General features: G+C 49.3%; 1 protein-coding gene across 1 annotated transcript in view; it reads right to left on the bottom strand.

The window, feature by feature from the left end:
• Nucleotides 1-24,497, bottom strand: part of POC1A (POC1 centriolar protein A) — a 66,194-nt gene that overhangs the window by 30,091 nt on the left and 11,606 nt on the right. The window contains exons 7-9 of the mRNA XM_080934744.1: nucleotides 22,299-22,432; nucleotides 12,466-12,534; nucleotides 9,738-9,830 (exon numbers count right to left, since the gene is read on the bottom strand). Of these exons, the coding sequence (XP_080790870.1) occupies nucleotides 9,738-9,830; nucleotides 12,466-12,534; nucleotides 22,299-22,432 (296 nt within the window). The remainder of the gene's footprint in view (nucleotides 1-9,737; nucleotides 9,831-12,465; nucleotides 12,535-22,298; nucleotides 22,433-24,497) is intronic.

The following is a 24,497-nucleotide window of genomic DNA, read 5'->3' as shown; positions in this document are numbered from 1 at the left end:
TGTTCTGATAACAAGTGCTACGGATGACGCCATGCTGGGAAACTCCAGCCGGAAGGAGCCACGGGGTCACCACTGGAGCCACAGGGTCACCACCGCCTTCAGGGTCTGCAGGCATGGGAGGCAGATGGCTCTGCCCAGAGAAGGCCCTGACGGCTGTGCCAGTATTCACTGAGCCCACAGCAGTGTCCAGACCTTCAGGGAAACTAACTGAAGATAATCTCCATGGAAACCATCTATTCTGATTTTTTTCACTTTGCCATGGTAACCAATAAGAACATAAACATAAGTATTATCCAACACCCTTACACCACATGGTCAACACTACTAGCCAATCTGGAAAATACAAAATGCAAAACGGGGTTTTCCATTTCAAATGAGAAGTTCTGGAGTCTAGTCCAGACACGAGGCTTCTACCTCTCTTTGTGGCCTGAGGGCTGCCTGTACCAGCCCATGCCATCAGCTGCCAGAGCAACAGACAGAGCCAGAGAGTTACTTTCCTCATTCAGTCTGGGACCATGAAAAGACAAAACAAAACAAAAGCCAAAACAAACAACAACAACAACAAACCACCTTAAGAAAGCGCCAAAGCCAGCTAGCCACTAGGGTCACACCCTTAAGCACACTGCTCAGTGATCCCAGGCACATGTCCTCCACAGACTCCTCAGCATCCTGTTCCAGGCACACACTGGCTGCTTTGGGGAGAACAAAGCTCAGTCCTTGGGCTGTGAATAACTGATGGTGGGAAAGGGAAGCCTACTCTGGGAAGGTGGCTGCTCTGGGCAGGTGTAATTGGAAGAATCTAGGGCTGGTGAGATAGCTCAGTGAATCAAAGTGCTTGCTACCAAATTTGATGATGAGTTCAAGACCCATATGGTGAAAGAGAACTAATTCCTGAAAGTTGTCTTCAGACTCCCCCCCCAACTTTATCTAAAACACATAAAAGGTCAGACTCATGGCCTTTAATCCTAGTACTCAGGAGACAGACAAACTGATCTCTGAGTTCAAGGCCACCCTGGTCTACATAGTAATTTTCAGGACAGCCAAGGTATGCAGAGAGGTCCTGTTTTGTTATAAAAAATAAAAATAAAAATAAAAAAATAAAAAGGAAAGAAAGAAAGAAAAGAGAAAGAATTTCTAGTCTCTGAACACCTGGGAAGATGACATGAAGCAGGTGCCATCTGGAGGAGCCGAAGTGGAGGTCAGAGCTACTGGGAACAGGTGTCAGAGCCCCAGAGAAGCAGAGCTAGGCTCATGCATCTGGGCTTGTTTCTACATGTGGCTTGCTTCTCACACTTTCAGCTTTCGGAGTTTAAAAAATAGAATAGAGCCAAAAGAAGAGAAGAGAATGAGCCTCCAATGCCTGAAGCCCCAGTTCTCATGCATTGTTTTGCACCACAAAGCTGGCTACATTCATCTGTGGCATCTGCTGGCTCTTATGCAGAGAGGGGGTTTGCAAGTGTGGACTGACAGGGCTGTAGGTGGCTTGTCATCACCATCAGCAAGATGGCAATGCCACAGGAGTTGCTGAGATGACAGGTGCTCAAGGGTTGTGTGTTCCTTACAGCAAAGCACAATGATTTGGCTACCCCATTGTTGTCTGACTTGGAACCATCTCTCTGAAGGCAAACATGGAGCTACCGACAGTCCTAAGCCCTCAGTGAGATGGAAGATCTCTCAAAGAAGTTACCAGAACTAAAAAAAAAAAGGGCGTGGGTGGTTGGATTTACATGCTGGGTGAATCCTGATACATGCAGAACTGAACCTGAGGCCGTTGGGCTTCATGCAGATTTGAGAATCAGCAGGCTCTTGAGAGGATGGGGCTGCTGGTCTAAGTATAAACATCTAAGGGGTTGGAGGTGGGAAACAGATACACAAAGGAGGTACTGAGGACAATACAGAAAGCAGTGGCTGGAAATGGAGCTTCAAGAACAAGCCACTGGATTACAGACAAAGCATTCAACAGCAGCCAGGAGGCAAGAGGGAAAGACAAGGCTGACAGAAGCCCTTGCCAGGGCAGCCTCTTCCTTATAGTCTCTGCTGATGAGAAAGCTGTAGGTCTACAGGCCTAGTTCTAAGCCCAATGATGGGTGCTCATAGGCTTAATGGCTCACAGGACAGCACTAGAATCTTTTAGAATACTAAAGATCCAAACCAGAGCCACAACCCTCCCCCGACATGCGCTGTCCTCTGTAGTGGGAGGAGAGGGACAACCTATTCTTCAATTGCTTCTCCCAAGCTGTAACTTCTATAAGTCACAGAGATGTCTAAGATGGAAAATGACTCCTTCCTTCCTTGTCAAAGATGTCAAATGATGTTTTCAGAGTGGGTCCTGTACCGGCTGCATCAGCGTCTCCTGGAAATGTGTTAGAAGTGGAAACTCTCTGGCAAATCAGACACCCTGGGGACAGCCCAGCTGGCAGTTAAGTTTTAACATCCCCGTGTGTGCTGTGAACACTGCAGTTGGAGAAGCTTCTGACAATAACTAAATGTCACATGTTAAAAAAATCCTGCCTTGGCTGGGCAGCTGGGCATGGTGGCACACACTTTTAATCCCAATAATGGGGAAGCAGCAAGAACGATGCAAATCTCTATGAGTTTGAGGCAGCAGCCAAGATTTTATAGTGAGACTCCAAAAAAACTAACATGGACTCCGGCAAATGTCACCTTGTGCAAATGCAATCAGTCCATCCTTGTAAGATTCCCACTTTCACAGCAGAAAGGCATCTGAGTAACCTGACCCCCCGTCCTGTGCCCAGATCCACAGCATCCATGTCTGCAGAGTAACACTAAGCAGCAGTGATAGACACGGATGATTACACTTGACCAAAGATGGTAGGAATGAGGCCTCACAGGCCCCTAAGACACAGGCCCAAAGATAGAACTCACAGGTTCTACATGTGAGTGTCTACTCATACACACACTGAGCCTGGGTACTTGTCTTAGGTCTGAGGATGCTGAAGAAGAAATGGGGAGACACCTTTTGCTTCTTCATTCAAGGCCCTCTTAGTTTTGCTGTACCCCAACCCAGGGGCCTACACTTGACTGGGTCTAGAACTATCCACCAGAATGTCATATGACCTAGTCTAGGTTCTTCCTCTGCATGCAGAAGGCATGAATGAATTGTACCAAAAGCCACACAGAGATGTACAACCAGGTAAGTTTCAATATCCCCATTATCCCTAAGTCACCCCTAAAAACCCTCTAAGATCTGTAGACTCCCAACACCAAATGGAGAATTGGGGCCCCTCAGGAGAGAGTCTGACTACCTGTTTCCCACCAAGCTATCACCCACAGAGATGAGGGCACAATGGACAAAGCTGGTCACTCAGCCAGATGTACAACATATACACATGAAGAGATACTGCTCAACAGCCAGAGATGCCCTGGACCCAGAGGCAGGGGCAGTGCCATATGATGGGGCGATGGGTCCTGCAAAGCCAACCTCTTTCCAAGCTGTGCAGCTGCTGGGCATCTGATTCACTGGGAGCAGACAGAAAGCCAAGAATTCCCTTTAACAGTCTTGAAGAAAAAGAGAAAAGAAAAGAAAAGAAAAGAAGCCAGAAATGGGGTCAAGTGGAGAAGGGAGAAGTTCCTTTTTAAGACACATAAATCTAGGGTTCATTCTGTTTCAAAGACCCTCAATGACCCTCCTGCTAAGCATGCCTTCCAATTTGAGTTTCCCTTATTTTGTGTTTTGTTTTGGGGGGCAGGCTCCCCTGTAGCTCAGGCTGGCCTCCAATCTTCCTCCCACCACCTTCCAAGGGCGGAATTACAGGCGTGTGCCATCATACCCAGCTTGAGTCCTTATTTCTCTCTACAAAGAGCAAATGCCAAAAACAGAAATTTATATTCTGGGAAACAGACCCAAGTAGGAAAATCAAATTGCTAATGGTTTGAATATTTGTATCCCCCATAAAATTTATATGTTTGAATCATAATCCCTAGCATATTTGGAATTAAGCCTTTGGGGGTAACTGGGTCACAAGGACGAAGCTGCCGCGATTAGGATTAGTGCCCTTATAAAAGGTTTTAGCCACCTGTCTACTGCGGTAGGACACAGAAGAAAGAAATTACCTCTGAACCACCACACCCTCACCAGTGCCTCCAGAACTGTGAGACGTGACTGTCATATGACATTCCTATGTTGTTTAAAAGCTCCCTAGCCCACAGTATTTTGTTACAGTAGCCAAAAGGCACCAAGGTGAAATCCTTGAGACAGATGGAAATGGGTCTCTGGTAAGGTTCCTGTAGGGAAAAGCTAGGTTTTGACACCCACCCCTACCCCCCGAGCAAGCATTGAGGACCCTCTAGATCCTCAGAGTAGGAGTATCTATGGAAAAAGAACCCAAAATTAGAACATGGCAGAATCCAAAACAAAACACAGGCATAGCAGGTGAACTTTGCCCTCAGAACCTAAGGCACAAGGCGAAGAGGAGGGCCTCAAGGAGGCTCAGGCTAAGGGCAGATATTCTTGACTGAGCCAATCACTTCTCTGAGAAAAGTGTAGCACTAAGGTTCCGAGGTTCCTGGGAATTTTGTCCTAAGTTGGGGGGGGGATGAGAATGAGTGTATGTGTGTGCGTGCATGTGTGGTGTGTGTTTGTGTGGTGTGACGGATGGCTGTGGTGTGTATACATGTGGTGTGGTGTGTAGGTATATATGTGATTTGTTTCCACCCTTCTCAGAGGTTTACTTTCTTATCTGAAAGATTAGAGGACTTTGAATCTGTCAGCTAAAAAAAAAAACAACACAATATATGTTTGAGGGGGTCTAAAACCCCAGCTAAAAAAAAAACCCAACACAATATATGTTTGGAGGGGGTCTAAAACCCTCCCTGGTCCTCTCAAGAATCATCTGAGGGTGAAAACCCAGAGAGCAATGTACTCACACGCTTGTCCACTGTCCCTCACCCTAGAAAGTCTGAACACCTGATTACTCTGACTGGCTCTCAAAAGCCTGAAGAGAAGAAACAATCTTGAAATAGCTATGCTTTGTGAGCACCATGTGCCAGGAAAAGGGCCAACTGCTGCTTGGCAAACCACCTGTGAGATCTCGCAAAACGAGGAGGACCCAGTGTCTCCCAGGTTGACAGAAGAGGAACCAAGACCTCAGAGACCCAGCCACTGGCTGGGGTCAGAGCCCAAACAAGGCAGGGATGAGATTCAATCACTGGTTGGTCGGAAGCCAGAAGCCAAGCACTTAACCACAGGTAGCTTGTCTCCTTCAAATGCAATCTTGAGAGGTGAGCAGAGAAAGCCCTCAACCCAGAGATCAAGGTTAATGTCTAACCTGGAGCAGCCAACCTTGAGAGTTCAGGAAGTGGGCTGGTTTTTTCCTCTGTCAGTTTCACTGAATTACCTAGAATGTGGCGTTCTTCCTCTCCCACCCCACCTAGTACAACTTCTCAAGTGCAAAATGGGCTTCTGACTGCAGCAAAAGTAGGTTAGATCCAAATACATGCATTCTTATTAAAAATAGATTAAAAAGCTGGGCATGATAGTGCATGCATTTAATTCCAGTATGCAGGCAGAGGTGGGAAGATCTTTGAGTTCAAAGTCAGCCTGGTCTACACTGTGAGAACCTGTCCAAAACAAAATAAACAAGAAGTTTAAAAGTACTTCTGCAGCTGCAGTAGAAATTGTCCTGGAGATTTGAGGTGGGCAAGATGCTAACTCTGAAATCAGCCAAGACACCAGGGTCTTTCTGCTTAAGGAATAGACCCACAAGTCCAGAGAGCAGAAGGGTGGGCAAGAACAGAAGGTGGGCGGGGCTGCAGCAAGGAGAGGCTAAGCAGTAGTTCCCTGAAGCACCAGTACAAGTGTCTGCTACAGAGAAGCCCTCTGGGTACCTACAGGTGCCCTCCCGGAGGCACTCATCTGCCCAAAAGGAGCCCTTCCAGCCTTCTTCCAGAGCCTGGAACCCTTCATGTGCAACCTTCTAAGCAGAGAGCGAGCCCCAGCCATGAGCCCTGAAATCCCTCCTCTGTACAACTCAGCCAGGAACGAGGGAAAATGGCACCCATTATTCTCACTCCGAATGGCTGGGAAATGGCTTTTGCTTTTCAACATGAAATGTGCCTAAAAATAAGTTGTGAATTTCAACCAGAGGTTGAAAATAGCTCCACAGTGAACACAGCTCTGCTTGGAGTGAGTTTAAGGACAGCCTTCCTTCCAAGATCTGAAAGCTGAAACGTCACATTCAGAGACGAGGTCACAGGCAGGGGGGGCTCTAGGGTGAAGGACCTCCACAGGCTCACAAGGTCTCCTAAGGGGGGGGCTGGGGGGAGCAGCACGGAATCCAGACAAGGTCTGTCCCTCTGGGGAAAGCATGTGGTCAGAAGTTCCTCACGCACCTGGCCCTGTGAACTCCCTGACAACCCCAAATGCCTAGGAGTGCGCACCTTGTCTCAGCTCCTAAGGTGATCGGGAGACAGAGGGCAGCACAGCTGAGTATGACTGGAGAAGTAAAGCGCCCTGGCCACCCACAGGCTCTCATCAGCTATAGCCCCTGAGTCTGATGGCCTTTGGGCAGGAAGGGCAAGACACAGCCAATCTGAAGAAAATCAAGTTGCAAAACGTGAAGAGTTTCTGATGGTTTACCAGCATCTCTAGGAGAGCCTGAAATCCGATTGGCCAAACAGCATTTCTACAAAATGGACTAAGAGCTGAAAGCTCTAATCCACATCTTCTGGTGGGAATCCAAACCGGACCCAACTGAGCAGAATCCTTGCACAGGCTCCTAAAGCTCCTCCGCACTTCTCCCACAGCCTCACCCACGCCTCCCAACCGCGTTCTTTCCGGCTCCTCCTGAGAAAGGCGGTTTTGCAGTGATTCTCAATGTGACCTGACAATATCTGAAGACATTTCTGGCATCACAACTGGGAAGCAGGATGCTACTGGCATCTATTGGGTAAAGGCCAGGGATGCTAAAGGTGTCACAGTGCATAGAACTGCACTCAAAGACTATCTGCCCCAAATGCAAATTGCTAAGGTTGAGCAACCCAGAGTTACTGGAAGCACAGGAGCCTGTCAGACCTAGTTCACAGGACAAAGCAGTGCGCCTGGGCTCCCCTGAGCAGCCAAGCTCTCTGGCCATACAGGAGATCTGAGAGCCAGGGAAGAAAGGAACTCACTAACTAACCAACTCCCTTCCTACCTTAGGAGAGAACCTAGTCATCCCAGTTTTGCAAAAACTTGCTGTCTTCAGCATAGAAGAGTTAAAAAGTTGTGGAGGTAGATACCGATGGCTTACTAAGACAGACACTGAAACATGGTTAAATGGTCAATTTTATCACACACACCCATATGCCCCCACAATAAAACCAGGCAGAACAATAATACCCTGGACCATTCTTTTCCTCTTCAGAGAAACCCTCAGGCAGCATTCGATGATTGTGTGTGGGGGTCCTGTTCTCTCAAGACTCTAGAAGGGACTTATAACAAGAAGTTCCTACCTCAGCCAGGAATAACTCTAAGATTATTGTGTCACTCTAGGTGTCTCCATTACACACCTGTGGAGTACTCTGAACCCCTGAAGAAATAAATGGAAGCTTGGGAAGATGTCCAGGACTACCAAGCAGGGCTCAGAGGCAGCTCCATGATACCAGAACTCATATCCTGTCCCCTGCTTGAGTCCCACTGGTAGGACTATAACAGCCCTGATATGGGCTTCAAAGTAGTTTGGGGACAACTGGCTGCCATGGGTTCTGCTAAGCCCTTCACCTCCAATTCTCCATCTTGTCATGCTGGCTTCCTCTACCTGAGTGACTGTACCCTAGACTCTCAGGCCTTGAATCCCTGGGAAACAAGGCGGGTATGTTTCCCATTCTGAGTGCAGCTAAGGGATAACAGGCAGTTTGTCCAAGTTAATTTCCTAATAACTATAAAAAAAAAAAAAAGCAATCTCAATAATCATCAAAACTACAATGAGATTTCACCCAGTCCTGCCAGAACTGCCATTAAGAAACAAACAACAAATGCTGGCAAGGACGAAGACAAATGACCACTTAGCTCCGTTGGTGGAAGTGTAAGCTAGTAGCCACTGACCTCAGAGGCATCTCAAAAAACTAAAAGCAGATCTACCGTGTGGTCCAGCTTCATCACTGCTCGGCACTTACAAAGGAGGAGCCAAGTCAGCACATCCCAGAGACACCTGCAGCCTTACTCACAACAGCTAAATTACAAAAATAATGAAGCTATGTCATCCGTAGGCAAATGGATGCAACCAGAAATGTCTGTATTAATAAATCAAGGCAGTCTCAGAAAGGCAAACACCAAATGATTTCTCTCATTTGTGGTTCTTACATTTTATACAGATTCATAAACCTGTGTACATACATGAGACATGGAAGTACAAGTTACACTGTAGGAGACAAAGATAACAACCAGGATGGGAAGGAAGAGAAAAGAGAGGGCAGGGAGTGGGAGAGAAGTAATGTCAATTTTTCTTCCACCTGATGGATGCTAACCGTTCCGCCGAGACAGATGGCAGGAGCCTCCTAGGATAGGAAGGGCTGTCAAGCAGGCCCCTGCAGCTGCTTGCATGGTTACTTAGCCTTGCTCAGAGGAGACAGCATGGTTACAGCTGAGAGTCTCACCTGAGAACTAGGACAAGAACCACCCACTCACTCTGCAGGCAATGAGCACATGCAAAGGTCTTGGCAGTGCTGGTCTCACTGTAAGCGCCCAATAGTCAGGGAGCTGCAAGATAGGGGGCAGGATCCTTTCTAGGAAGAAAAGGGACCGGCAGCAAAGAGAACTAGGGTGACCCAGAGAGCTCCAACTAGCCCATAGCTCAAGCACGAAGCTGAAGCAAAGCCTCTAGCCATGGTGGCTAGTGAAGCAGGAGATTCTTGGGAGAAAAGTGTAGGCACAATGTGGCTACTCCAGAGGCAACTCTAGTGCACACTGGTGGCTGTGGTAGGAGAGATTCAGCCACAGTAAACCCAGGACAGACTAGGAGGCTTCCTGGTTCTATTCTGAGTTCCAGCCTTGACTTGCTGGGGGGTTGGGCGAGCTGCTTCCTGTTGCTTGGGCCAGCTTCCTCCTGCCCAGGAGGCCACAGTGTTTCTTTGGTTCAGGCAGAGGAGAGGATAAAACAGTCCATGGCCATAGAAGCTTAAAGCCTTTGGAATGTCAACCAAAGCTGAAATAAGTGACAGGTTTATTTAATGAACCTTTATCAGTTACCAGTTTTCACCCAATCATTTACTTTACAAAATTAGATTCTTTTTACTCAGGAAAACTGAATGTCCTTTTACCAACAAAGGTACTAAAAATGGTTTGTGGCTAAGGAACTTCCTCTCTATGGTTTAAGGGTTAAAAAAAAAAAAAGAAGTGAGAATAACCAAACCAGTGTCATTCCCATTCGTCCCAGCTAAGGCTTTGGGCCCTGAGCCCTCTAGGAACCATGCACGTGGGCCTGTGATCGAAGGAAGGCCCGGCATGGGACAGGTGCTTTGTGTGCCTTGGCCTCACACCAGCAGCAGCACATGCCCCACAAAAGTACCCCCACCAAAAGGGTGGGCATCTTGGGCCCTAAAACTAACCTGCAGCCTTTATGTTTCGTCTGTTCATTCTGGATTGGAGTCGAGGCTCAAAGTATTATTTGGTAGACCATGCCAGGGCTCCTTTCTCATGACAGAGAAGCCTCCAGGGCCCCTCATCGCAGAGCCTTGTGCTGATCACTGTGACTGTCTCAGAGTAACACGGCTCGAGCCCTAACTGCCAAGCCACTTACCAGAGTGCCAGTAGAGCTGGCTAGAGGTGGGGGCCTCCGTGCCTTCACGTCTCCGTAATCGATGATGTCAAAGTTACTCTTCCAGACCATCACCTGCCAAGAGCAATAGGCAGAAAACAAGAGAGGTAACTGAGTCAACCCCAAAGTTCTCAGACATAGTGGCTCCCACCAGATACAACTCAACTCTGGGACCTGCCCCACATCCCTGAAAAAGAGTCTCTAGGGACAGGCCTGGTGCATTTGGCACCAGGATGGGGTATCACCACATAGTACAATTAGATCTTAGCACCTGCTTGTCCCTCTACCCAAGTGTCATAGATGTGTCAATGTCAGAATCACTGTTAAATTCATTTGTTCCTTTCCCTTGTTTATCATGCTGATCTGGAAAGGAAGACCTGAGCGTGGTGGCTTGCCTATGACACTAAGGGAAGTGGTGACATAAATCCAGACTACACTACCGGATTGCTGTCCTGGCTCCAGCCCTTTACTGTGAGGTCTTAGGTGAGGGATTCATATGCCTTACGTCCTCCTCTATGAAAGGATCCCAGAGCTGCTAGGAGGCTCACAGGACACAGTGTGACACAGTCACTGGCACCAGGAATGGAGAGTAACACACTCATTATCCTAAGCCCAGTAAGTTTAACAATAAAAAAACAAAACCAAAAAGCCCTCTTAGCCAGCTATGATAGCATTTACTGGAGATAAAGGCAGGTAAATCTGTGTGTTCAAGGCCAAGCTGGTCTACATCGGCCACCCAGCATTAAAGAGTGAGATCCGCCTCAACACAAATAGACAGATAGTTTGACTCCGACATAGCAGCTACTATAACCTCTGAACTCCAGTACCAGGGGATCTGACGCCCTCTTCTGGCCTCCACGGTCATTGCATAAATATGATACATTGACATACATAAAGGCAAAACACCTATTCTCACACACACACACACACACACACACACACACACACACAAAGTTAAAGATACAAATATAGATGCACCCCCCCAAAAAAATTCCCAAATAAATAACTAACCACACTCAGGATCTTCCAAAACAGGACAATACCTAAAAGCGCCTCACAATGCTCAGTCACCCTGCCAGGAAGCAAGAGCACTCCCTAGTGGTGGCTAGACGCCATAGGAGGCTGGGTGCTGCAGGCTGATTTTCAGGGTGGGTAAGGTAGTCAATGGCGGTCACAAAACTAAACAAACAAGAACCCACCACTCTATCACCCAGTGAAGACTTGACGTGCCCTAAATGCCACCCCACTGGGACACAGCAAAGAACACAGAAAATTCCTCTGGAAGCTCCTCATGGTTCCACAGTTTATACCTTCCAGAAAGATGGGCACATGGGTACCTCACCTACCACTTTACACACAGAACGTTGGCATATGCACAGCACATGCACAAGGTCCTTACATCACTGTGGAGACCTAACATTACCAACAACAGAGAGGCTAGTATAAATGCGACATAATACCAATGTCACCCCAGAAAAACATGAGCGAATTGTAAAAAGTTGAGGGAATTTGTCAGCCTCGCTGTCTGAGGAAGGTCATAGCAAGCAGGTTGCCTCTTGTGCCGGGTGACTTTGATTTACCATGGCTTTTAGCATGTACATCTCCTACACAGTTAACATGAGCATCTGCCATACAGTTTCTGCTTTCACACTCACTGGAGGCTCATTACCTTCCTCTTTGGCTGATAGCTAGGACCTAGGGATGAGGTGGGAAGAAACAAGCTGGCTCTGCTTTACTGGAAACCAGTACATTACTACAGCTGGGACATGGCAGGCCAACAGGACATGTGTAGGCTGAGCACCCAGAGGATAAACATTCTCCGCAGCCCACCAGATCAAGGGTGTTCCTGACCACCACTGTTTTCCTCCACAGTGTTTGGACAAAAGAGATGTGTATAGTCTGGGAAACTGCTGACAGGTGCATCCCTCAGTGTTCCACACCTTTCCTGGGCCAGGCTCTGAGCTAGAAACCAAGGTCAGAGTACTTCCCTCCCCCAGGAGATAAGCCTGTGGCATTTAGCAGTCTGGGCAGAGGCACAGGGCTGACAGGATGAAGCCTCAGCGCAAGTGATGATAAGGTGGGACAGGGCTTCCTCTTGGAAGCTAAGGATACAGAAAACGCTAACCCTTTAGAAAACAGGAGCTGGGAAGCAAAAGGCCACAGAGAATGGAGCAGAGGCTCCTGGGATAGAAGGAGCCGAGTCTCCCAGGATAAGATGAAGCAGAATCTCCCAGGATAGGAGGCCCAGTAGTCAGATGGGCTCAGGACCCGTCCTGTCTCTGCCGCCTGCTGGGATGTTTTCTCTTCTATAAGAATAAAATAGGAAGATTCTCCCCCACAGGACCCAAGAGACCTATGAGCTATGAAATTCTTGCCACACTGATGACATTACCAGGTCTGCAGTAAGTATCCAGTAATTCTTCACTGTTTATGCAATCAAGAGGAAAAAAAAAAAAACCTAAAAATCTTCAACTTTTTCACCATGATAATTAGCTCAAAGTCCTTCCAACCCATTCTAGTCTAAGACACTTCCACAGGTCATCCGTGAAGACGTGTTGGGGAATAGCCAATACCTTGGACCTTGGTGCCCCCACCTACATTCAGTCACTATGCTCACCATGGGAATAGTCACCAAAAGCCACCACAGCCCACCTCCCTCTGGTCTCCAGCCTCCTGTGGGGTTCTGATTCCTTAGGCCATTCTTTCTTACCTGCTCATCAGAGCCTCCAGAAGCAAAATATTCCCCCGTTCTTGAAAAGGCAACGGTGGTAGCAGGCCCCTAGCCGAGCAAACAGAACAGACATCAAAGGTCAGCTGGACAGAGTGGCACACCAGTGATCCGAGTACTGGCAGGTGGGGGCAGGGAGATCAGGAATTCCAGGCCAGGCTGGGGTACATAAGACCCTATCTCAATGCACACCCTGCAACCCCCTCCCAAAAGGTCACTCTGAGTCTAAATGCTTAGTTCCTGAATGGCAGCGGTGACGGGACAAAGGTCTGAGCACTCGTTTGGCATACAATCCTCCTTAGCCTCTGTCCAAGAAGCCTGCATGTGTCCAGGTACAAGAAGCACAGCTGAGCCTCAGCTTCCAAACATCTTAGCAGAGGCCAGGCTGCAGGATCAAGGGCAGGCAGAAGGGAGGGGGCGGGACACTCATGCTGGCAATCTGGCCAGGCTGGCACCATTTCCATGGCTTCCCCAGTGAGAAGCTCAGATCAGCACTCACCTCTCTGATGTAGGCCTAACAGTGCTCTGCTGCAGCCCAGAGAAATGGGAGCCAAGGAGAAGACAATGGCTCAAATGAACAAGGCTAAGTCAGAGGTATGAACAACAGGAAGGAGGCCGACAAGAGAAACAGGGAAGGTACCTGGGTAGTGGACCAAATGACACCAGTGTCTCTGCAATGCACATGCATTCCCTTAAGTTTGGGCCTTAACACTGGCTGATATGCTGCTCTGGCTTCCTAGGGACTGAAGGTCAGAGTGACCATCTTAAGGGGAATGTCAAGTACATGCTACGCAGCACTCTCCAACAAACACGCCCAGGTTGGGTTGGGGGGAGGATCACGATCTCCCAGTAGAGAAAGAACATTTCTCCCCATATGCCTAGAATCCCTTCCAGGACGATAAGCCACGCAAGGATCTGGTCACAGCCACGGACACAACCACCTCTCCTCCAGCTGAACATTTACCATGGGCTGGTGCCTGGCATTCTGCAGGCAAAACCAGGTCAAAGGTTGTCTTTTCCATCTGTCACAAAGGTCATCTCAGTTCCTCTAGACGGCCAGAGTGTAACAACTGCCCACTGGAAAGGCCTTCAGCAGCAGAGCCTGGGCTAAAGGTAAGGGGAACCGAGGAAACTCCCCGCATTCAGCATGGCTTAGTTGGAAAGAGACCTTACAGCCACAAGCAGCTTCTCCTCCCCCAGGAGACAGGCAGGTTCAGCAGAGACAAGATGGTAGATACCTGCTCACACTTCTAGTTCTTTCTCTCTGAGGTGCTCAGAACGGAGTGAGAGACAGAGTCCTACATCCGCTAGTGATGGCTCAGAGCCCTGCACCTGCATTAATCCATTTAATCCGCAGAGGACAGTGTGTACCTTCACTACTCCAAGCTGGGGAAACAAAGCCCAGTGGACACAATACAAAGACAATGCCTTCCTGTCACCTCCCTTCTCCATACAGGTGGAACCACAGACTCCGGTGTACTCTACTCCTGGCAGCACCAGGAACTCTAAGCCACCATTAATCAAGATAATGTGGACCCATTTTTACTGATAGGGAACAATGCCCACTCACATCCATGAACAGTGAGTATCAAATACCAGGTGCAAGGCATCCTGGACCATGTGACTACATTTTTGAGTACCACTGGCTGCATGCGCAGAGTGGAGGTGGGGACTGTCCCTTCCAGTGGACAGGTGGCAAGGGGTTACACAGCTGATGGAGAGAGCTGTTAAAGAATGGCTACGTAATTCTTGACAATCTTGGCCATTTCATATTTGGAAGTTTTTAATGAATGTATGGCAGTGGTACAATAAAAAATGCTTTTTCATTTTGAGGGGAAAAAACAGAGGAAAGAAAGAGGAAGGAAACCAGAACACAGAGTTCCAAAAGCAGGCAGGCCCCATTGCCCACCCAGAGCTCATGGGAAGAGCTCCAGGAAGGGCCAGCAATGAAGGAAGCAAACACACAGGTGGCTCACTCCCCTTGCCTGTCATCACTCCCCCAGCAGATGCCAAGCTGGGAACAAGATGTCAGCAGCAACAGCAGTGGACTCACTGGAGAATGTACCCAGCTTACAGGGGATCAGGGCCAGAGGCCAGGTGCTGAAGTTCTGCCCACGCTCCTCCCCAGCAGAGCCTGTCATCTAAGGACTGCAAGACACCTGCAACCAGGACCCTCTGCATTCTGAGAGAGGGCAGTGCCATCCAGCAGCTGTGAGCCTGCCCAGAGCCCGAGTATGCAGCCTGGGGCGCCGAGTGCAGCCTGTACTCCTATCAGACTGCATCATCGGTGCCATTGTGGCCACCTTGGTCTGTGAAGTACAGGCTACAGTGTTTGCTTCATAACAAGATCACATGATGATCTATTGTTCAGATTGACTGCAGACCAGGCTCTCCATGCTGATGTGCTCTGGGCCTCGGCTCTCAGGCATGACAAGCCAGCCTCTGCTCTTCTTGCCAGGCTCCTTTCTTCCTTCACCAACATTCAAATCTTGACTGCTCGCTGCTCCTCAAAGGCTGGACCAAAAAGGCATTCTTTCTCAGTACCCCTTCTAGAGCACCCAACTGTGAGCTCTTCAGTCATCTTCCTTCATCTTAAATAAACTTAAGGCTACAAATCTGTCTATGACTCCACCTTAGCCAGCTCCCAGAAGTCTCTAGTCTGTAACGCTTTCACTGACATGCCCTCCCAAACTGCCACTTTGGGCTCAAATTCTTCTTCAGACAGTCAGTTATTAGGAGGTGAATGAATCTCCCTTTCTATCCATGAAACTGATCAAATACGGTATGTTCTAGCTTTGTGGCAGCCGACACTTTCCATCTGATTAATCCCTCCTAGTGCACTGTGCCCAGCTCCAGGCAGGGAGGCTGCTGAGTTCTTCCCTCCCAACGACAGGCCTGTCCCTGGTCCCTCCACATCGAGTCCTAAATGTGGCCTGAGCACCTTCTCTTGCTGGGCTCTCAGCAGTGTAGATGCCACTGCACTGCATGTGCTGGCAACCCTGTCCCTTGTCTGATTGCTGACTACATCCTTGTCGATGCTTCGCAAGCTCAGCTACGGCCAACGCCTCTCCTTCCCTGAAGTTGTTTTATTAGGTGATGCTTCTTAATCTGTCATGAACTACACACACATGGCATCTATGTCTCCTCTCCTCACCCTGTCTTGCTTGGCTGAACTGACACGGTCACCTCACCACACAATTTCCAGACTCACAGGATCTATACTAGTCTGTTTTTTTCCCTCTACACTTTATTTAACTGTTTAGCAAGAACATGTGTGCACCATGGCACACATGTGGAAGTAGGAGGACAACTTGCAGAGGTTGGTTCTCTATTTCTACCACATGAGTCTGGGTATAGAATGTAGGTCATCAGGCTTGGCAGCAAGGTTCTTTACCCACAAGCCATCTAGTCAGTTCCCTGTCTGTTTCCCTTACACAGCCAGCATCAGTGAAACAAGGAAAAGGATGGGAGGAAGGAAGGACAGAGGGAGGGAGGGGGGGACAGCAGACAGGCAGGCAGGACAGCCCCATAGTGACTAAGTTGGACTCTGCATACTTTGCTACCCTTAAGCAGCCGGTCCAGACCTCTGCACTGTCCTCACACTCCCCAGACTCTGTGGAGCTTGGTTCCGACCATGGTGCCCTAAGTGCTATGCTGGCCGAAGTCTAGCCAGGTCCCCTGACACACCATGTACCAATAAACAAACAGGGCTGTCACACTGCACACTCCTTGAGAAGGACAAAGAGAAGAGTGGCCATCAGAGATGTGGTGACTAGGAGGTCAGCAGACTTTTGGTGTGGGTGCTCCGGCCTCTGACCCTGTGCTGAAATTCAGTCCAGCTTACCAGGTGTTTATATATCTAAGTGGTGACCCACAGGGACATTGCATCTCTATGTAGGAGGTGCTGCCCAGGGACAGCAAGTCTCTCTCTCTCAACCCTGACCCAGGACCCGGCCCCCAGTTCTCAACTCTAGGTTGCTAGAAGGTGACAAAGGGCCAGGCTGACTCTAGATTTCTTACAGTGGTGCACGTTGCTACTCCCCGTCTACATGGCTCCTTACAGAGGAGTCTAATCAATCCCAGGTAAGACCCTACTGACTACCGACATACTCCAAAATGAAGTGATTGGAATAGGGCTAAGTGCACCCAAGACATGGGTACACAGACATGTTCCAGAATCTCACCTCCACTGCTGAAGCCTCAGGAGCTACCCAAGCACTAAAGATTCCTCTCTCCTCCAGTTCCCCAAGTCCAACCTAGGCTCTGGCATGGCCCATGTACCCAGAACACATTTGTGGGTCTCTCAGGAGCCCACTGAATAAGCTAGCAGCTTCTATCCAGTGCAAGCGTTCCCACCCACATTAAGCAGACGTCTGTGTTGGCCGGATGGCATGTAGCTCAGTCTCTCCACAGTAACAGTCTGCAGTAACACGCATACCAAGTGCACAGCCACTAATGCCAGATTTAACTCCGCCCACGCCCACCCACCATCCTCTCCCAAATAGCTCTAGGGGATTTAAATCAAAAAGAGCGTGGCTCAAGACTATGTTTCAGAAAATACAGAAAAATAAATCTGTATTTCTAGCATCTTGCCCCCACACTTGCCACACGGCTCTGTGAGGGCCCTGCTCAGGGCACGAAGCTTTAAATGACAGCTGCAGTCAGTGGGAAAGCCCTTCCCTCTCCTGCCGGTGTTCCCTGACGTAAAATGAGGGGGCACATGGCAGCTTCTTTACAGCTCTCAATTCCCTAAATCTGCACTGTGTGGAGAGACAAGCTGGGAGTCTTTCCTTCCTGTTTAACTGCCACCACAGAGGCAGACCCCCAAGCTTCAGACTCAGAGCAGGCCCCCCTCTGGAGCTGACCTGATCCAATGAATGAAAGAGTGACAGGAGTCCCCTCAAGCTTGTAGAGAGCCCACTGCCTCCCACCATTGCTGAGAGGCTCCAAGCTAAGGCAGAGCGATAAAGGTCCAGGGCCCATCCAAGTCCAAGTCAGCAAAGAACTCACCCAGCTCTCTGGCCTGTCAGCCATGTTGTTCAGTCACCCAGCTCCCTGGCCTGTCAGCCACGTCACTCAGCAGCGTTCCCAAAGAACCTCAGAAGAACCACGCCCCAGGTGCAGGCAAGCAACGCAGACTGTAAGATGGACTATGGAAATCTGAGTTCCCAAGCCAGGCCCACACGACACCAGAAATCTCATGCCTATACTAAACTTACCAATTTCTATCTCTGATGGTTTGAATGCTTTTGTTCTTCTAAAAATTCATGTTAAAATTTAGTCCCAAAGCAGAGAGTGTTCCAAAGTGTGGTCTTTGAGAGAAAACCCAGTCATCAGGCGCTGCCTTATAAATGGACAGGGAATTTGGCGTTTTTGACCACCTATTATCTGCCATGTGAGGTAGAACACATGGCATGGGACTCCTCTCCAGAAGGAGGAGGTAGTGTTGAGGTACTACTACTTTGAAAGCAGAGAATAGCAACAACCCTCACCAGAGGCCAGCATCTTGAGTTTGGACGAGGAAACACCTTTCTATCTTCATCGATTTCTCAACTAGGAACACTTTTCTATTTATTGGTGTTGTTTTAAGGCAACAACTCACTATGTATTTCAGGTTGTCCTTGAACTTGTAAACCTTCTGGCATTGGCTCCTCAATGCTGGGACCACTATAGTATGCTACCATGCCTGGAGGTATGGTATTAAGGTTATAGCAAACACGGCGTGGGGCTCGGCAATCCTGCTAACCCTGAAGTGAGCCTCTGCTCACTCTACACACACACAGTGAGAGCCTCGGAACCCACAGAGGAAGTGCTTAGCTCAACAGAATCAGTCCCTTACCCCAAAATGAGGCCCTCCCGCACAGAACAAATTCCTCACCAAGAGTAAACTCCTCAACTCAGAGTGAGCCTTTAGCTCAACAAAGTAGGTCACTCATCCAAAACTAAGTCCTTCTGGGTCTTACACTTTGCCCCACAATGTGAGTCCCTCACATTACAGTGAGACTCTAGTCTCACAATGGGGGTCCTTTACCCTATATCAAACCCCTTACTGCACACAGAATGCCTTTCAAGTGGGCCACTGGGAAGTCTGGCCCATCATACACCAGGGAATGACCAAACTGCCACATGGTCAGATTCCTTGGCTGATATCTGCCTTCCACATCTGCACATGGGTCCAATCTAAGAAACCCAAAGCTGACTGAGTAGATTTTGAGCTCATCCTGGTGCTTGGCAAGTAACTTCATGCTAATGCCTTGTGCCCAAGGAGACAACAGAAAGACACTCTGAGGCAGCTGTGACCTCAACCCAAATAAGAAAATCACCCAAGGCATAGCAGCCCTGGCCCTTCTTCCTATGTGGGACCCTCCCCTACAGTCTCCCCAAAAAGGGCTTGCTTAGGCCTTGCCCAGACAGGACATGAAAGCACAGCTCTCTAGCATGCATAACCCCCTCCCCCTCCTGATTAAGGGCTGCTTCCTGGTAAGACTCTGAGGTGGACCTCCCCCAAGCTCCACCCTCAGCCCATGCTGGTCCTCTTCCCACACACATGAAATGGAAGCAGAAGGGAGTTACTTTACTCAGTGGACTTCCTTGTGACAGTCTAGGGATTATGCCTGGGGACTGCCACACAGTGAGAGCCCCATACCGCCTGCTTTTACGCTAGTTTCATGGAGTATCCCTCCTACTAGGCCAGCACTGGGTCACACAGCAATAAAGTAGGGATACAGCAGCCACCAGGCTTGCTGGCATTTTATCCAGATCAGTGATGCAGAGCCAAGGGTAAAAACCACAACGCAAATATCAAAGCCATATGTGACAGGCAAGTGGGTGCGGAGAGACTGTGATGTGAGCACCTATCAGCTCTGCTGTCCTGAGAAGCTCATGAGGCTCTCTCAGTGTCACCTGTCCTCAGAAGTGATTCCAAATCTGCCACGCTGCTTATCAGCAGGGCGGAACCACTTGCAAGCCCTAGAGCTTCTAAGCCATGTAAAGCTGGGGTAGGGCAACAGCTGTGCTTCATCTCCCATCATGCCACTGGCCCCTGGAACAGGATGTGAAAGCTTAATGCACCAGAGCCCACCTGCACTTCTGCTGGAAGATCAAAGCAGGGAATGGATCTCCCAAGTGGAGTGCTACTTGGGACTGGAACCAGTGGTCTAGAGCCTCTTGTGATGTGACTCCCAGCGAATCCTCTCTCAAGGACTCAGCCAGAGTACAGAGAACTTCTTCCTGCAGCTAAGCCAAACCTGCTTGGCAGCAGCTGACAAACTCTCAAGTCACAGGCAGCCCAGACTAACCTCCAAGGATGAAGTAGATCAGACTCTATTCTTGACCACAGCTCTCCATGTCCACAGAGTTCTATCCAGCTGGTGGGCTTTGTTTTAACCAACTACCCAGATAACCAAGGCTGTTCTCCTGTAACATTCTCCCCTTTGGGAAGCTGATACTGAACCTCCAAACAGGGCAGAGCCAGGACGGTGAGTAGGACTAGGCTGGGATAAATAAGTAGCCTTGTTAGGTCTCAAACCATTAACAAATGGCAGAGGTGCCTATTTAACATGTCAAATCAGACTTAGAAGCCAGGTTCTCCCAGCATCCTCAGTCCCTACCTGTTACAGGGTATGGCTGGTTGCCTTTCCCTATATAATCCAGCTGGTTTTCTTACCAATACTTTTTGTCTACTCTCCTGGCTCTCTCCTCTCCCTCTTTAATATGGCCTGGCTTAGGATCATGTTCACTCTGGACTCTCCCAGCTGTGTCTGCCTCTGGCTGTGATCTCTTTTATCTACAATAAGCCCTCCCCCCACTGCACATATGAGCAGTCATGTCCTTCCTGCTCTCCCTTCAGCCCTGACCTCACATTCACTGCCTTGCCTTAACACTGACACTCAATGTCTCAAACCAGAAACCACTTCTACATTAGCAAGCACCTAAGAGAAAGCTCAAACAGCCACCCTATGCTGAGAGGACGAGGACACGAGGTGTGGAGAACAGCACTGAGTGGCCGCCACCAGCTGAGTGCACAGGGCTCTCACCAAGGGCTTAAAGAGGAAGGAAGCAGACAAAGAGCAAGTATCTCTAGAAAGAGCAGAAATTCTAGGAAACATGGGCATGGCGCAGAGCCAGACAATCCCTGGCTTCCTGGCCAGTTTGCAGAACTCTGAAGAAGCCAAACCTAGGATAACCTGGCCCTGCAGTACCACAACAGAGGGCTGGACATCATAGACCTCATGAAGAGAAACCTGTAAAACCTGACATTCAACCCTGTTTCTGTATTGAATAGGGAACTTAGAGGATGAATAAAGAGAAATCCTTAGACCTTATATTCTGACTATCACCTCCATCTGAGCTACATCACGGGAGACAGGCAGGTCTGCCCAGTCTTACCCAGGCCCTTGAGTACTTTCTAAGACTCAGCCTGCCCTTCTTAGTCCCTTAAGTGCAAACCTTCACAGCCCAGACTGAAAGCATCAGCAAATAGGACAACCTTCATTTTGTCTCCCTCCTGTGTGACCCAGTGAGCAGGGTGCAGATGACAGACAGATGCAGGGAGAACAATGTCGACAGGTTTGCCTTTGTGTGCTGAATAATGCACCAGAATACTGGGAATGCCATTTGCAATCCACACTGAAGTGTCCCTGGGCTGAGAGAAGTCCACAGTTTCAAGGGCCCTCACAGAAAGAGGGAAAATCAGGACTATCATTTGCTATGAACCTGCTTACATGCTGTTTCTGAGGAGTGCTTTTGTTTTGCCCACGGGAAGCTGGAGAGGTGGCGTTCACAGGCCCTCCTGTTCAAGACCCAATTGGCTTGCAGTCACCACACTCCAGGCCACTGCACAAAGGCATTGTATCTGCCTTTGGTGGCCCAAGGAAGACAGGGCCTTCAACTCCTCACAGGGAAGACAGGCCTCACCACCACAATAGGGGTAACAAGCAGCTTTCAGTCCCAAGAAAGAAGAAAAGCCTATGTCCTCACGAGCTCTGAGCCATGGCCAAAAGGCTCCATGTGCCCTAACAGCAAATAACAGGTTCCCAAAACAGCTCAGAAGCCTTAGGCTAGATCCTCCACACCTGGCTCCAGGGCCCCTTAGCCCTTGAGGACGTGACCTACTCTTTATCCTGCCTTCCTCCAGCTCACAGATGGAGAAAAGGACACACTTAAAATCCTGGACCAGACCTGCATATAGTGACTGTGTTCCAACAGATGACACTTTGATGACTGATGTGTTTAGCAGAAGACAGCTACATCACAACTTCCTCATAGGAGGTGCAGTTGAGGCCTGTCCCCAGCCTGGCTGCTGTTGAGAGCTGCATGCAGCCCAACTCCCATAGGTGACCACAGGAGCCATACACTGGCCACCACCCGCCAGAGTTCAGAGGGCTAACGCTCTTTGAAGCCACTCGGATAGAAAGCTTCTGCTCCCTTGATTCAGTGCCAGAAATCCTTAAACAAACATGCAGATTCCCACTCTTACCCCAATCTCTGATGTCTCTGAGGTCATTGGACACTCAACCATCAGACCAAGGAGCCTAAGCTCTTTAGGGAACTGATTCCATTCAGTCCACACCTCCCCCAATCTTAGCTCCCTACTTCTTCCTTAGGCACACCAAGTTGAACCCCAGCAATCAAGCAAGGTCACAAAAAAGACCTCTGTCAGCTCCTGCTGGTGCCAGGCCTATCTCTGCATCCCTCTCCACTATCTAGGTTGAGATGGAACCATGGTAGACTCCAAAGGAATGTCCCTCACATGAATCCCTTTAGGTGAAACCTAGCCCAGCACCTCTGCCCCATGCCATGCCAATGCCCCTCACCTGGTGTCCATGGAGCGTGTAGAGCAGCCGGCCCTCCATCAAGTCCAGGATCTTCAGGGTTGAGTCACTGGAGGCTGTGATGAGGTAGTTTCCCGACGGGTGGAAGGAGAGGGCATTCACGGCTGCACTGTGTACTGGATAAAGGACAGTCATCAGGCACTGGCTGAGAAGCCCCCAGAATACAGCTGAAGCCTGAGACAGACACGGTAAGAGTCAACAGCACTTCAGCGTCGGCCACAGGGGACCAGACTAGGATGGCCATTGATGAGCAAGGTAGGGAACCCCACATGGATTTTCCAGAAGAGTGGCACAATTTATAGACAGGGACCAAGGGTGGGCACTGGGAAACACATGGAAGAAACATACAGTAAGCAAGAGGATCAAATGATCCTTCCCCTTTTCCCACAGTGCTCAGCAGTGAAGCTGGAAGAGAAGAGGACACAGAAATATAGTGCTGAATTCTGTTACTGCAGGGAAACCCTCAAAACACTAACACAACATGCTGTCCTCACGGAGAGGACCTGGGTGGGGACAGGCAAGCAGAAGATGCAGAGATTTTCAGGAGCCAGAGGGGCCTGGACTCCCATCCTAGTCTCCTCACTGCTTGTGACCCCGAACTATCACTGCTACTGAACTGAGCAGTGTCTTTATCAGCACCCTAGCAATGTTGGGGCTACCAGTGAACCTCAAACTGAACTCTCTGCCCCAGTGCCAGCCTGGGCATCCCTCTCCTCTGGCCCCTGTGCCCTTCTCCTCTACCCATTCAAGACTCCTTTCCCACCAAGGCATCTATTCTGCTGTCTCTGACTCTCCAAGAATCTCTGTCTTCCCAACTTTGGTGGTTCGCCCATCTGTTGCACCCTCTGTTCCCAATGGGTCTAGAAGTCTCTTGCCCTGTCTGTGATCATAAAGTTCTCCATTTAAAGTCACCTCCCCTGGAAAGCTCGCTGGGGAAGCTTGCTGGGCCCCCGTCACATGTTCTACCAAAGCACCACAAGTTCATACCAGTCCACTCTACTCACATCTGGGTGTCTCACAGCATCACAACCTTTATCAGACAGAGGCTAAGCACAGCCCTTCACTACTAGCTTAGTGTCTCCTACCAAGTGGAACTCAGAAAATGGAGAGGAAGCAGCTACTTACAATAGTTGTTGAGAAGCTCCTGAGGGCTACACAGCCCATTCCTTGAGGTTGAGAGCATGCTGTGTATGGAGCTAGAGAGACAAGCAGACCCAGTGGTCCACAGAGGAAGGAGCAACATCCTAGCAAATGCATAAAGCTGTCTGTCATAGGCTGCAAAGGCAAAGACCAGTGCCTCCCTAGTCACTACCACTGATCTAGTGAAGCTACAGTGGAGCTGAGGTAATCATGACCCTGACAGGCAGGCATCACCACAAATAGAGACAAGTTCAAAACCAGGCTTTCACCTGGGCTCTGAGAGCATTCAGGAGCCTCTGAGGGCCTTAACAGAGCCCACAAGAATTATAAGGAGCCTCTTAGATGCAAACCACTTTGGTGTATGGATGTGCGGGGAGTGTGCAGACATGTTCCCAGGAACACTTAGGGAAACAGCCAAGGCTTTATGTAACCTGATATTTATATCAGAACAACAAGTTCCAATGACACAACTCCGGGAAGCAGCATGGAAAAGATCTCAAGGTTTCTGCAGCCTACTCCTGGAGACAGAGCAGAGACCCCTCAGCCTGTCCCGGAGTGAAGTTCACCCTGACTCCTGCCCCACTCAAGACGAAGCAGTAGAGGTACAGCCAGTGGCAGAAAGGTGGAGCACAGTGAGGCATGCTTGGGGAGTCCTGGCTTCCTCAGAACCACCAAGACGGCAGTCCGTGTAGACACAACACTGTGCGCCCCACCCCTTCTGCTGAGGCAGTGACAGGACCCACCTAGTCCAGCCTCATCTTACAGGCCATCGCTGCATAATATTCCTATTCAAGAACTCAACTGCCCACAAAGGAGTGAGCCTCCCCCACAATGCCTTGAGCAGTGACTGTCCAAGAACAACTTTTAATGAAGTCCTGAGCTGTCTGCGTCACCTTGGCTTTGTGGCAGATATTAGGGACAACACCGATTATCATTTGGTAGCCGTGTGCCCCTAGCTGTGATCTAGAGTGGGAACTGTAACTCGTGCCAGAGAGGCACAGTGGCACACTGCTACAGGTCAGCCAGGAGCCAGTGGGGTCC

The sequence above is a fragment of the Micromys minutus genome, assembly GCF_963924665.1.
Source record: "Micromys minutus genome assembly, chromosome: 21".
NCBI classification, from domain to species: domain Eukaryota; kingdom Metazoa; phylum Chordata; class Mammalia; order Rodentia; family Muridae; genus Micromys; species Micromys minutus.
The sequence above is the reverse complement of the archived record's forward strand: the minus strand, read 5'-3'. Positions and strand labels throughout refer to the sequence as shown.